The 14216-nt window shown below is 41.6% G+C and overlaps 1 protein-coding gene across 1 annotated transcript in view; it reads right to left on the bottom strand.

The window, feature by feature from the left end:
• Positions 1-14216, bottom strand: part of LOC137383499 (oxysterol-binding protein-related protein 10-like) — a 220732-nt gene that overhangs the window by 36165 nt on the left and 170351 nt on the right. The window contains exon 6 of the mRNA XM_068056511.1: positions 1393-1891. Within this exon, the coding sequence (XP_067912612.1) occupies positions 1393-1891 (499 nt within the window). The remainder of the gene's footprint in view (positions 1-1392; positions 1892-14216) is intronic.

The raw sequence follows: 14216 nt of genomic DNA on the forward strand, positions 1-14216 counted from the left end.
GCTTCAGCCTCATCTTTTTCACTGATGTGCTGGGCTTCCCCATCATTGAGGATGGGGATATTTGTGGAGCCACCTCCTCCAGTTAGTTCTTTAATTGTCTACCACTATTCATGACTGGATGTGGCAGGATTGCAGAGCTTAGATCTAATCCGTTGGTTATGGGATCACTTAGCTCTGTCTATCGCATGCAGCTTATGCTGTTTGGCACACAAGTAGTCCTGTGTTGTAGCTTCACCAGGTTGACACCTCATTTTGAGGTATGCCTGGTGCTGCTCCTGGCATGCCCTCCAGCACTCTTCATAGAACCAGGGTTGGTCCCCCGGCTTGATGGTAATGATAAGAGTGGGGCAAATGCCGGGCCATGAGGTTACAGATTGTAGTTGAGTACAATTCTGCTGCTGCTGATGGCCCACAGCGCCTCATGGATGCCCAATTTTGCATTGCTAGATCTGTTTGAAATCGATCCCATTTAGCATAGTGGTAGTGCCACAGAACACAAGATAAAGGGGGGGAAAGGCATGTGGATGATCACAAGGGAGAAATAGCAGTCACAATCAATTGGGGAAAGACTGAAGGCTTCCTTGAGGACTTGGGATACACTCCTCCTCCCCTGACCCTCAAGAAGTGCTGTAAAAGGAACTTACCTTCTCAAGTCGACAGATCCTGCCTCCCTTTCTTAAGACTTGGGAAACGTGCGCAGCAACTGTTAAATTGCCTGCTTTAAGTATGTTAATGAAGTGTCCCCTGGGACACCGACACATCACTAAATCCATTGCCATAAAAATGTCATGTGGTATGTACGCATACATTCTAAAATCAATGCTCCTAGTACCTGCGCAGAGAATTTACATTAGTATACCACAATGCTGATATTGATGAGATGCTAAGTCCAATAAATCTATCCCTATAGCGCTAACATTTAGCGTTACATTTTTGCCCAAAAGCTCAACATTTTTTGTGTTCCAGCCCACCATGTTGGAAATCTACTTTGAAAAAATTTAGGATTATTTTTCAAGATTACATTGCATAGAATTAACAGCACAGAAACAGGCCATTCAGCCCAAGTGATCTACGCCATTGTTTAGGATCCACATGAGACTTACCCCACCCTACTTCATATAAGCCTATCTATAAAAAGTGAATTCTGGGAAGTTTTGAAGATTTGAAGAACTATTTGCACCATCACTGATTAAAGAGGGCACTCTCCAACAAATACTGGATTGGTTCAGCATATGAATTTTTAGTCTTGAAAATGACATTTAGAAATGTAACTAGATATTGACCATAAAGCACTACCATTAATTAATAATTGAACACTGTAGCTACTTTCAATCCATCATAATACATTAGGCATAGGCTTAAAAAAATGATGGATTTGCAAACTGTTCTTACCTTCCCCTACCATGGTAACCCCTACGGACATCCCCATGAATTTGCTTTTGGTCCACGCATGCGCATTCACACAAATTTTCCTCTCCTTGCATTCACAGTAAAAAGCAGAAACCGGTGGATGATGGGAAACTTGTTCTGCTGCAAATTTCACTTTGTAGCATTCTTTTGGGTCCTTGCTAGACTCAAAGGCCTGCTGGGTCTTGGGCTGACCCTTGGCAATGGTTAAAGTGTCGTTGGCTCTTCTGGCTTTCACTTTATCTTTTGGCACGTCCCAAGAGCAGTGGAAAGTTTCTCCAATTATCGGATTATAAGGTTTCTTCGCCACCGCTCCCTTTCGGCCCTCGTGGAAAGCAGTCAGGTAATATTCCACAAAGCAGATAATCCGCTCTTCAGCTGTGGTACTTGCAGTGATCGACACAAACATGTCTGCATGCGCCATGAAATTTGCATACATTTCCAGCAATGATCTCTTCTCTAAAATAAAAGTTGGAAGCACCACCTGTGTTAAGAATGAACAAAAAAAATTAGTCCTTCCTAAAAGATAAAACTTCTAAAAAAATTTCATAAAGATATCTTGAAAATCTATTTGAAAACAATGAGCACCTTCATATAGAGAGAATACAGCTTTATTCTGGAAGTACGCAGAATGATATAATGGATGTTTGTGCTGAGAAACTCATGGCAAATTTGTGTGGAAGATATCACAGGACTAGTGAAAACAGAAGATTCTGGAAGATGGTAATGTACAAAGCAGTAAGTGTGGGGGTGGGGAAGGTTCAGATAATTCTGAAGTAGTTTTTCAGCTGCACATGATGATGGGATTATTGCTTATAAGAACAAAGAACAAAGAAAGAACAAAGAAAATTACAGCACAGGAACAGGCCCTTCGGCCCTCCAAGCCTGCGCCGATCCAGAACCTCTACCTAAACATGTCGCCTATTTTCTAAGGGTCTGTATCTCTTTGCTTCCTGCCCATTCATGTATCTGTCTAGATACATCTTAAAAGACGCTATCGTGTTCGCATCTACCACCTCCGCTGGCAACGCGTTCCAGGCACCCACCACCCTCTGCGTAAAGAACTTTCCACGCATATCCCCCTAAACTTTTCCCCTCTCACTTTGAACTCGTGACCCCTAGTATTTGAATTCCCCACTCTGGGAAAAAGCTTCTTGCTATCCACCCTGTCTATACCTCTCATGATTTTGTACACCTCAATCAGGTCCCCCCTCAACCTCCGCCTTTCTAATGAAAATAATCCTAATCTACTCAACCTCTCTTCATAGCTAGCGCCCTCCATACCAGGCAACATCCTGGTGAACCTCCTCTGCACCCTCTCCAAAGCATCCACATCCTTTTGGTAATGTGGCGACCAGAACTGCACGCAGTATTCCAAATGTGGCCGAACCAAAGTCCTATACAACTGTAACATGACCTGCCAACCCTTGTACTCAATACCCCGTCCGATGAAGGAAAGCATGCCGTATGCCTTCTTGACCACTCTATTTACCTGCGTTGCCACCTTCAGGGAACAATGGACCTGAACACCCAAATCTCTCTATACATCAATTTTCCCCAGGACTTTTCCATTTACTGTATAGTTCACTCTTGAATTGGATCTTCCAAAATGCATCACCTCGCATTGAACTCCATCTGCCATTTCTCTGCCCAACTCTCCAATCTATCTATATTCTGCTGTATTCTCTGACAGTCCCCTTCACTATCTGCTACCCCACCAATCTTAGTGTCGTCTGCAAACTTGTTAATCAGACCACCTATACTTTCCTCCAAATCATTTATGATATTGCATGATATTCTGTGGAATTTATTTTTTCATGCTGCCTTCTGTTATCACAGATTAATACTGTGCAATATAAAAACTCAAACAACTTCAGGTCTGTGAGATCGGATGCCACAGAATACCATGATAAAATATTTAAGAATTCAATAACCATCACATATAATGGATCCTTCTTTTTGTTTTTTTGCTTAGTTTGCTTTGTTTAATGCAGGTATATAGCCTTTTTCTACTTAAAAAAAAAAGATGTGACCTATTGTATTATTGTGGAAGACTGTTCAGCAGGAGTTGAAGTAAGTTCATTGAAATGCATACTGACAATTTTATCAGTTTTAGTGATGCACTGAAAAGGTGACACTAAGTTCTGGTTAAGAGAAGCTGCAGGAAAATGAAAACAAGGTAAAAAAGAATTAACTGTGGGAAGAGACTTGAAGATGCAAGACAATTGTTTAGGAAATGAAGGTTGTATATTTTGATTTGGCTATTAAATTTGTTAATCATATGAAACACAGGTTAACTACAGGTAGATTTTGTAGTAGTCCACTGTCCCAAACTGTTGATAGTTGCAAAGTGTGTTTTATTGAGCAATTTTAAGGAATTATTATTAAGTAGGTGAAACTCTCAACCACAAACTGTTGTTGAACCAGCGTTCATGAATTCTTCTAAAACTGAATTGATAGTTGCATGAGAAAGATGATAAAGTATAGGGGAGAGTAAGAGTGTGGGATTAAACTGAATGGTTCATATGAAGAAAAACACCAGCACATATTATTTTATTTTATTTTTATTTATTTAGAGATACAGCACTGAAACAGGCCCTTCAGCCCACCGAGTCTGTGCCGACCAACAACCACCCATTTATACTAATCCTACATTAATCCCATATTCTCTACCACATCCCCACAATTCTCTTACCACCTACCTGCACTAGGGCCAATGTACCTATCAATCTGCAAGTCTTTGAAGGTGGGAGGAAACAGGAGCACCCGGCGGAAACCCATACAGACACAGGGAGAACTTGCAAACTCCGCAGAGGCAGTACCCAGAATCGAACCCAGGTCCCTGGAGCTGTGAATATTGGTTAGGCCAAATAGCCTGCTTCATTACTGTAACATTTTCTGAATTTACAAGTTGATATTAGGAAGGAAGAGTAGTTTCATATTAGTTTGCCGGAAGCATTTTATGAAATATGTATTGTGCAAAGGAAATGACTACAGTGGAGAAGAGCAGAGCTATAGTACACTGTTAGTGATTGAAGAGAAGGACAAAGTCATACAGTAGAATGCTACAGGTTTGTCTTGGAAGGGAGCAACAGTCCTTATTTGTATATATATCACTGATTGTAGAGAAACAGGAGTATTGCTTTCCCTCATGAGCCATCCATTAAAAATCAATAAGCCCATCTGCTCTTGAGGAGCTGTTTCAAAGCCTGATATCACAACCTAAGAACCCTGAGATTTGCAAAATATTTCACCTAATATTTATTCAATTTCTTTGTTGCCAATGATAGTAGAGCAAACATCAGTTGGGATAAGTTCAAGGCCATCCAGGCTAAGAAAGAACATAGATTACTGTTGGGATCATATCTGTTGGTCAGTATCTTTCTCATCTAACAGAAGCCCAACAGTTAAGAATCTGGCTCATGGTCAAATGTGTTCTCCAGTATTGAGACTTTTGGAAGAAAATGTCTACTTGTCTGCTGCAATTGCTGAAAGATGCCAAGAGCATCCTTCCGATCCATTTCCTATGCAACTTGGTAGGTGTCTTAGAGCAATCTAATAATCATAAGCAAGTCATCCAATTACTGAGAATATCCCAAGTTCAATGGGTTATAAGGACCATGCACCTTCCAGAATATAACCTGCATTTCTATTTTGATGGCTATGACCAAGTATAAAAAGATTGTGACTGTGTACTACAACAACTTGAACTTAAACAGTGCTTTTCATTTAACAACAGACAGTAGACCAGACCAATTAATGCTTCCTTGAATAACCTGTGTTCTTGTAATTATAGCCCCTATTTTAACCTGACCCACCCAGAAAGAACAGAGTGTTTTTTTCAGACCCCCAATTTACACTCTGTCCAATTTTACTCTCCATTACAATGGGAGAGCAAAATCAGAGGGGGTGTAAAGTGGGTGCATGATCCAAACCTATCCCATTCCCACTAGGTGGGCTAGATGAATCTCCTATTCAGATTCGCCAAATCCCCAGCTATTAAATAGAAGTGCCACTTGCTTTTCACCAATCCCATCACAATGATTTATATGGGTTCTTAAGTGATTTACAAATGTCTTCTAAGCTTGATCAAGGAAAATAGAAGTCCTCTGGCAATCCTACCCTGCAGCAATGACTAAAGTGAACTGTCACCACAGGCTCTGGGTCAGTAGGGAATCTGTCGGTCAGTTATGACATCTGCTGAAAGGGTGGCTGCCACAAACCTCACCATTTGGTTGGTACATTTCAGTGATCAGCATAAACAACTATTTAATCTTCTTTGCTACTGACTACCAACGGACACATAACATGACTGTCCAATTTCTTTGATGAGAACCAATAGTTCCCCAACCCTCTTCCACCACCACTTGCTGTGGAGGAAAGGCAATAAATGGAGTTGAGATACCAATCGGCCATGATCTAATTGAATGGTGGATAGCCCAAAGGGCTTGAATGGTCTTTTCCTGTTCCTATGTTCACCCGAGCCCTTTGATTTGCCTAGTGCTACTACCTCGAGCTCATTAACTGCATGTATGTAAGTAGCTATGCTGCTGCTTAAAAATGATGGGGAAAAAGATGCAAGGTGCTGGCTTGCCCTGGCCCATTGACAGTCCTGGGGAGCTGCACTTCCTGGCCAACACAGCAAAGTAGCTCCAACAGATTACCTTCCAACAGAGCTTACATAATGGGATATTAATTGTTTACTTTGTTTGCATGTATGCCTGTGTGGGGGTGAGTGTGCAGGAGAACAAAACATATTTGATATTAGCCCTTAACTTGGGGAAGGCTTGCAGTTTTGCCTTCTCTTACCCCTTCATAGGAGTGGCCTCCATAAGAGGGTCAGGGGCTTATAATTTCTCTGTTGTCCCCCTTAATTAGTTTTTGCCCTTGCCCAACATCTTTCATAGATGGAAGGATGCCAACCATTTGTATTAGGTGCCATATTGTTGTGGAAGTTGAGAAGTAGTTTCAACATTGTATGTTGAAGGTGCATATGCAAAGTGTCAGACATATGCCAAAGGTATAGCATATCATGGTGTCAGTAAATGTCTGTGCATTACAAAGCTAGGTTTGGAGGATCTTGGGGAAGCACAGGGAAACTGAACTTTAATTTTTATCTAAACTTAAAGATTTGCTACCTGTTGGTTGACAATTCTGACATTGCTGATGTATCTGCTGAAAATACTTTGGAGTAATTTAAGCCACTACTATTTCATCTAAAAAACATGGATGGCATAGCCAATCTCATTCTTTTTCATTTATTTTGGGAGTACATGAGTGATGTTAACAAATGTATGCTGTGCATTTTTTTCTTATCAATTTTCTCTGCCTAGTTTTCTCCTGTTGCAAAGGGATTGACTCCTGGCAGGGATGTGTTTCCACAGATGTCAGATATGTGATTTGTTTCCAAGAATGCCGATTATGTTGTAGCACCTCACCACAAATGGCTGTTATATATATTTGACTGTGACATTGTGTGCTGGCAACATATTCAACCATTGGAGAAGTGGGGGGGTGGAATATGGCATTATAGCTGTGCCCGAGCCTGCAATATGAAATAGTAGCAAAAGCTCTTGCTATTGATCAGGAGTGACAACCTGGCTAATTTCTATTTCCATAACCTAGCAATGGTGAGACCTTGCCACCACCCCAATAAGATTAACTAATTCAGAACAGATCAACGATCCAATGTTGATCAAAGCTAACCAGCTGCTTGCTGGGTAAGCTGGATCAGCTTGTAAATCAGTATGTGTATTTTTTTTTATTAAATAGCCCTATCAGAACGAAAACTGTTATGGAAATGGCAGGGGGAGGAAATTTTGAATCCCATCAAATGATGGCTTCTAATTGCTCTCAGGTCCCTTGAGTTTGTGTTTCGTAGTGTTTAATCACTTTCTTGGAGGACAGTTGTACATTTTTAAGCTCAGCTTTGCATTTAAACAGTTAAGGCTGTAAATCATCATAATTTTTCCTTATGGAGAAGAATGATGCCAAGAGATGGTCGGTGTCAAAAGACTTGGATGGGATCATTGCTTCATTTGCTGGGTAGTTCTTCACTCCTTTGCTTCTAAATATTTTTTCTATTGAGGATCATAACAGTCTATAATGAGGCTGAGGATAGAACCTGCATAAAGTGTAAAATGCAAATTTCAATGTGTGACTTCATTAACCTCTTTATTTGTTTCAGTGACTAAGAGAAGAAATTTAAATGCAGTGCTATTACAAGTCCATAAAGAGAAAGAACTGCATGCCCCTCATGTGCTTTCAGGTACTCTGAAGAATGTAGCACTATTTATCATTCTCTTTAGAGCCTGAGCACCTTTACTTCCAGTTAAAAAATCAATTTTTGAGACTGTTATTAATTTGAATGTTAAAAGAAAGACTTGCATTCATATAGCACCTTTCAAGACCACAGGACATCCCAAAGCACTTTTGAAGTGTAATCACTGTTGCGACATAGGAAATGCAGCAGCCAAATACCTTGTGCACTGCGAGCTCCCCACAAACAGCAAAGTGATAATGGCGATAATGGCACTGCAGCAACTCACCAAGGCTCCATCAACAGCACTTCCAAACCTGCGACCTCTACCGACTAGAAGGACAAAGGCAGCAGGTGCATAGGAACACCACCACCTGCAGGTTCCCCTCCAAGCTGCACACCTGTTGCTGGATCAAAGTCCTGGAACTCCTTTCCTAACAGCACTGTTGGTGTACCTACATCACCAGATGGACTGCAGTGCTCTAGAAGGCGGCTCACCACCACCAACTTCTCAAGGGCAATTAGGGATGGGCAATAAATGCTGGCCTAGCCAGCGACACCCACATGCCATGAACGAATAAACGAAAACTCCTACATCACTGGCATCAATAGCTACCTTGAAGGGCTTGCAAAAATTTGGTGCTACCAGAACAGGTTCATTTATTAAAATGGCCTTTAACTTTTCAAAAGCCATTAGACAGGTTCTATTCACTGGATCATCATGGCCTTTTTTAAATAAAGTCATCAGTGGAGCTACTACTCTACTGAAGTTAGGAACGAACTTCCAGTAGAACCCACACATCCTTAGGAATCACAGTATCTCTTTTTTTGTCTTGGTGACTGTAAAGTCTATTATCACCTGAACCTTAACTTCTCTACACAACACTAGACCTTGACCCACAACATGCCCTAAATAAGTGAATTGAGCCTTGGCAAACTTGGTCTTCACTAGTTTCACTACCAAATTGACTTTCTCTAACCTCGTGAACAGAGCCTTTTAAGTGTTCAACATGGTCTTCCCAAGTGTCACTGTATACCAACTGATCATCTAGATGGTTCCAAAAAAATTGCGTAGTCCAGCAACCACCTGGTTAATCAACCTTTGAAAATATGGCCAGTGCATTTTCCATATCAAACGGCATGACCTAACAACGAAATAGGCCATCTGAGGTCACAACGCCAGAAATTTCTTTAGTTTGGTCGCTCAAGGGGACTTGCCAATAACCCTTCAGCAAATCAATTTTGCTGTTAAAGACTGAATTCCCCACTCTGTCAATACAATCCTCAAGTTGTGGGATAGAATAAGAGTCTGTTTTAGTTACTGCACTGACTTTCCAATAATCAACATAAAATCTTTTGGAACCATCTGGTTTTGGTAATAGCACCACTGGTGAACGCCAGCTTTTTAAAAATTCTCTCATGGATGTGGACTTCGCTGGCAAGGCCAGCATTTGTTGGCCATCCCTAAATGCCATTGGGAAGGTCATGGCACGCTGCCTTGTTGAACCGCTGCAGTCCATCTGGTGCAGGTACTGCCACAGTGCTGTTACAGAGTTCCAGGATTTTGATCCAGCAACAGTGTTGGAACAGCAATATAGTTCCAAGTGAGGATGGTGTGTGGCTTGGAGGGGAACTTGCAAATGGCAGTCCTCCCATGTGTCTGCAGCCCTTGTCCTTCTGGATGGTACAGGCTGTGGGTTTGGAAGGTGCTGTCAAAGGAGCCTTGCTGAGTTGCTGCAGTGCATCTTGTTTCTGGTATATACTGTTGCCACTGTGCATCAGTGGTGGAGGGAGTGAATGCTTAAGTTGGTGGTTGAAGTGCCGATCAAGCAGACTGTTTTGTCCTGGATGGTGTCGTACTTCTAGGAATTGGAGCTGCACTCATCCTGCCTACTTTGACTTTGTTCAATTATATCATTCTTTAGTATATATGGAACCACCTCACTGACCTAAGCTAATTTATCAGGATTGAGTCGATAAGGGTTCCGTTCAATGGGTGTAGCTATCCCTACATCAACGCCATGATTAGCCAGAGGAGTTGACCTGGCTTATTTGTACATATGGTTTTAAACTCTTTTAGCAGCTCAGCTGTGTCCCTTTTATGCTGTTCAGAAAGATAATATAAAACTATAAGTAAATTTTCTAACACTTGTATTTGCCAGTTTCACCACAGGGGGTTCAATCTAAGATTTCGCAGTCTCTGCCACTTCAACCTTTCTTTCTTTCTTTGGCCTCCTTGTCTTGACAGACAATGGGTAAGTGCCTAGAGGTGGTCAGTGGTTTGTACTTCAACCAGTTTAACAAAAACAACCCTATCCTTAACCTCCTCTTCTGTCATTTGACAAACATTTACGAGCTGACAAGGTTCATGGTCATAGTTTCTTTTCAACATATTCACATGCCTTTCCTGTCTGTCTGGGGTACTAACCAAATAGTTCACCTCACAAAGTTTCCTCTTAATAAAGCAAGGTCCACTGAACCAAGCTTTGAATGGTTGCCCAGGCAAAGGCAACAAAACTAACACCTTGTCTTCAGGCTGCAAACTGTGCACCTTAGCTGTTCTATCCGCTTGGGTTTTCATCATTTGCTGAGAAATCTTGAGATGTTTTCTGGCCATCTCATATGCTTTTGTCTCTCTTGAAACCTTAGTAGTTGTATCCGAAACTAGGGTCCTGAATCTAAATAAAGGAAACTACGAAGGTATGAGGTGCGGGTTGGCTATGGTAGATTGGGGAACTTTACTAAAAGGGTTGATGGTGGATAGGCAATGGATAATATTTAAAGAACGTGTGCATGAATTACAACAATTATTCATTCCTGTCTGGTGCAAAAATAAAACCGGAAAGGTGGCTCAACCGTGACTTACAAAAGAAATTAGGGATAGTATTAGATCCAAAGAGGAGGCATATAAAATTGCCAGATAAAGCAGCAAGTCAGAGGATTGGGAGCAGTTTAGAATTCAACAAAGGAGGACAAAGAGGTTGATTAAGCGGGGGAAAATAGAGTAGGAGAGTAAACTTGTGGGAAACATATAAATGGACTGTAAAAGCTTCTATAAATATGTGAAGAGAAAAAGATTAGTGAAGACAATTGTAGGTCCCTTACAGTCAAAAACGGGGGAAATTATAATGGGGAACAAAGAAATGGCAGGACAATTAAACTGAGTGGTTCCAGCATTTCTTGTTTTTATTTCAATTAAACACATACTTTGGTTCTGTCTTCACAAAGGAGGACACAAATAACCTCCCAGAAATGTTAGGGAACCACAGGTCTAATGAGAGGGAGGAATTGAAGGAAAGCAGTATTAGTAAAAAAAATAGTGCTAAGGAAATTAATGGGGTTAAAGGCTGACAAATCCCTGGGGCCTGATAATCTACATCCCAGAGTACTAAAGGAAGTGGCCCTGGAAATAGTGGATGCATTGATGGTCATCTTCCAAAATTCGATAGACTCTGGAGTAGTTCCTACAGATTGGAGGGTGGCAAATGTAACCCCACTATTTAAAAAAGGAGAGAAAAAACAGGGAATTACAGACCAGTTAGCCTTACATCAGTAGTGGGGAAAATGCTAGAATCTATTTTAAAGGATGTGATAGCAGAACACCTGGAAAACGGGATTGGACAAAGTCAGTATGGGTTTACATAAGGGAAATCATGCTTAACAAATCTAATGGAGTTTTTTGAGGATGTAACTAGTAGAATAGATAAGGGAGAACCAGTGGATGTGGCGTATTTGGATTTTCAGAAGACTTTTGATAAGGTGCCACATAAGAGGTTAGTGTGAAAAATTAATGCACATGGGATTGGGAATAATCTACTGGCATGGATTGAGAGTTGGTTGACAGACAGGAAACGGAGAGTAGGAATAAACGGGTCTTTTTCCGGGTGGGGTACCGCAGGGATCAGTGTTTGGGCCCCAGCTATTCACAACATATATTAATGACTTGGGTGAAGGAACTAAATGTAACATTTCCAAGTTTGCAGATGACACAAAGCTGGGGGGGTGGTGGGGGGTATGAGCTGTGAGGAGGATGCAAAGAGGCTCCAATGTGATTTGGACAAGTTGGGTGAGTGGGCAGATGCATGGCAGATGCAGTATAACGTGGATAAATGTGAGGTTATCCACTTTGGTTGTAAAAACAGAAAGGCAGATTATCTGAATGGTGATAGATTGGGAAAGGGGGAGGTGCAACGAGACCTGGGTGTCCTTGTACAAGCAAGCATTCAGGTGCAGCAAGCAGTTAGGAAGGCGAATGGTATGTTGGCTTTCGTTGCAAGACGATTTGCATACAGGAGCAAGGATGTCTTATTGCAGTTAAACAGGGCCTTGGTGAGACCACATCTGGAGTATTGTGTGCAGTTTTGGTCTCTTTATCTGAGGAAGGATGTTCTTGCCATGGAGGGAGTGCAAAGAAGATTTACTAGGCTGATTCCTGGGATGGCTTGGACTAGGCTTATATTCACTAGAGTTTAGAAAAATGAGAGGGGATCTCATAGAAACCTATAAAATTCTAACAGGACTAGACAGGCTTAATGCAAGGAGGATGTTCCCGATGGCTGGGGAGTCCAGAGCCAGGAGTCACAGTCTCAGGATACGGGGTATGCCATTTAGAACCGAGATGAGGAAAAGTTTCTTCACTCAGAGGGTGGTGAACCTGTGGAATTCTCTAACGCAGAAGGCAGTGGAGGCCAAGTCATTAAATATATTCAAGAAGGAGATAGATATATTTCTTAATGCCAAAGGGATCAAGGGATATGGGGAGAAAGCGGGAACAGGGTACTAAATTAGACGATCAGCCATGATCTTTTTTGAATGGCGAAGCAGGCCCGAAGGGCCTACTCCTGCTCCTATTTTCTATGTTTCGATGAAACTCTGACACATAATCTAAGAGGGCAGTTCCCTCTTCCTATGCTAAAAATCGCTCCTTAATGAGTTTAAGGGAACCTCTAACCTTATGCCCATAGACCAATTCAAATGGACTGAAACCAGTGGACTCATTTGGTGTGTCGCTAGTGGCAAATAATAAAATTGGTTTATAAAAATAATAAATAAGGTATCCACTTATCCCAATCATAAGGATACATAAAACATTCAGCCATTATCATACTTTTTAGGGTTTGGTGATACCTTTCCAAAGCACCTTGTGACTGCGGATGATAAGCGAACGATTTGAGCTGTCTCATCCAAAATTACTCATGACCTCCTGCAATACCCCTGACATGAAATTTGACCACTGGTCTGACTATCGAGTGAAAAGCTGAATTAACTCCTCGATCACAACTTTCGCTGTGATCTTTCTCAAAGGTATTACACCTCTGGAAATCTAGTGGACAAATCCATAATGATTAGGAGAATCTTGTGACCCAGCTTAATTTTGCGTAAGGGTTCGACACATTCCACAAGAACCCCATTAAACCGTTTGGCAAAAGCAGCTATCTGTATCAATGGGCTGGTTTAGTCAAAGGCTGTGGCTTCCCAACTACCTGACATGTATGGCAAGTTCTGCAAAATTCAACCACATCCTTATGCAAGCTTGGCCAATAAAAATGCCATTTATTCTGCCCTGAATCTTTCAAATATCCACATAACCTGCCACTGGGATCTCATGGGCTATTCACAAAATTTCACCACGGTACCCTGGGGGAACAACAATCTGATCAACTATAGCACAATCCTCATCAGCAGACCTCTGGGGAGGTCTCCACAATCTCATTAGAATGTCATTCTGAATAGAAAAGCACTCAGAGACCTTTACAGCTTTTAGCTCAGAACACGCCATTTGAGACAAACTTCTTAAATCAGGGTCTGCATGTTGTGCCTCAAAGACAATCTGCTAAACAATTCACTCTTGTTAGCCTTGCAGCTTTTCTCACCAACATCCCCATCCAAATCCTTGAAAAACGTTTCAGCCAGCCAAAGACCCAAATTGTCCCCCACAACACCTGAATCCTTCTCATGTTGTTTAATCTCATTAGCCTGGGATCTTGTTACTACTCAATCTGGGAATATTCCAGGAAATTCCTCCTGCAACACTTCTGTTTCAGCAACCTTAACTGGCTTTTCCGAAACTACTGGACACGCCAATACCTTATCCCCAGCTAAGTCATTCCTGAGCAAGAAATCAACCCCTTCAATATGCAAATTAGGGACGATTACTGGACCAGTGATTAAATCACATTGCAAATTAACCTTATGCAATGGAATGGATAAATAACCCCCTTCAATGCCCCACACCATGACTTTTGCATTCATAGCACTATTTGGGAAAAAGTCTGCATCCTTTACTGCCATTAATGACTGAATTGCCCCTGTACCTCTAAGCAGAACTATCAGCCTGCCTGATTCATCTGACAAATATAGGGCACCTTACCCCTGAATACAAAACTTCTATAACCTTTAGGGACCTGACTTAATTCATTAGCACACAGGGAAGCACATCTCTGCTCACTATCCAGCATTGCCAAAATCACTGGCTTGTCAACAGCGCCATCTATTGGGGCATCCTTTTCAGGGCAGGCTTTCAGTAAATTGACTATAACTACTGGTTTGA

The sequence above is a fragment of the Heterodontus francisci genome, chromosome 2 (genome assembly GCF_036365525.1).
Source record: "Heterodontus francisci isolate sHetFra1 chromosome 2, sHetFra1.hap1, whole genome shotgun sequence".
In the NCBI taxonomy this organism is placed as follows: domain Eukaryota; kingdom Metazoa; phylum Chordata; class Chondrichthyes; order Heterodontiformes; family Heterodontidae; genus Heterodontus; species Heterodontus francisci.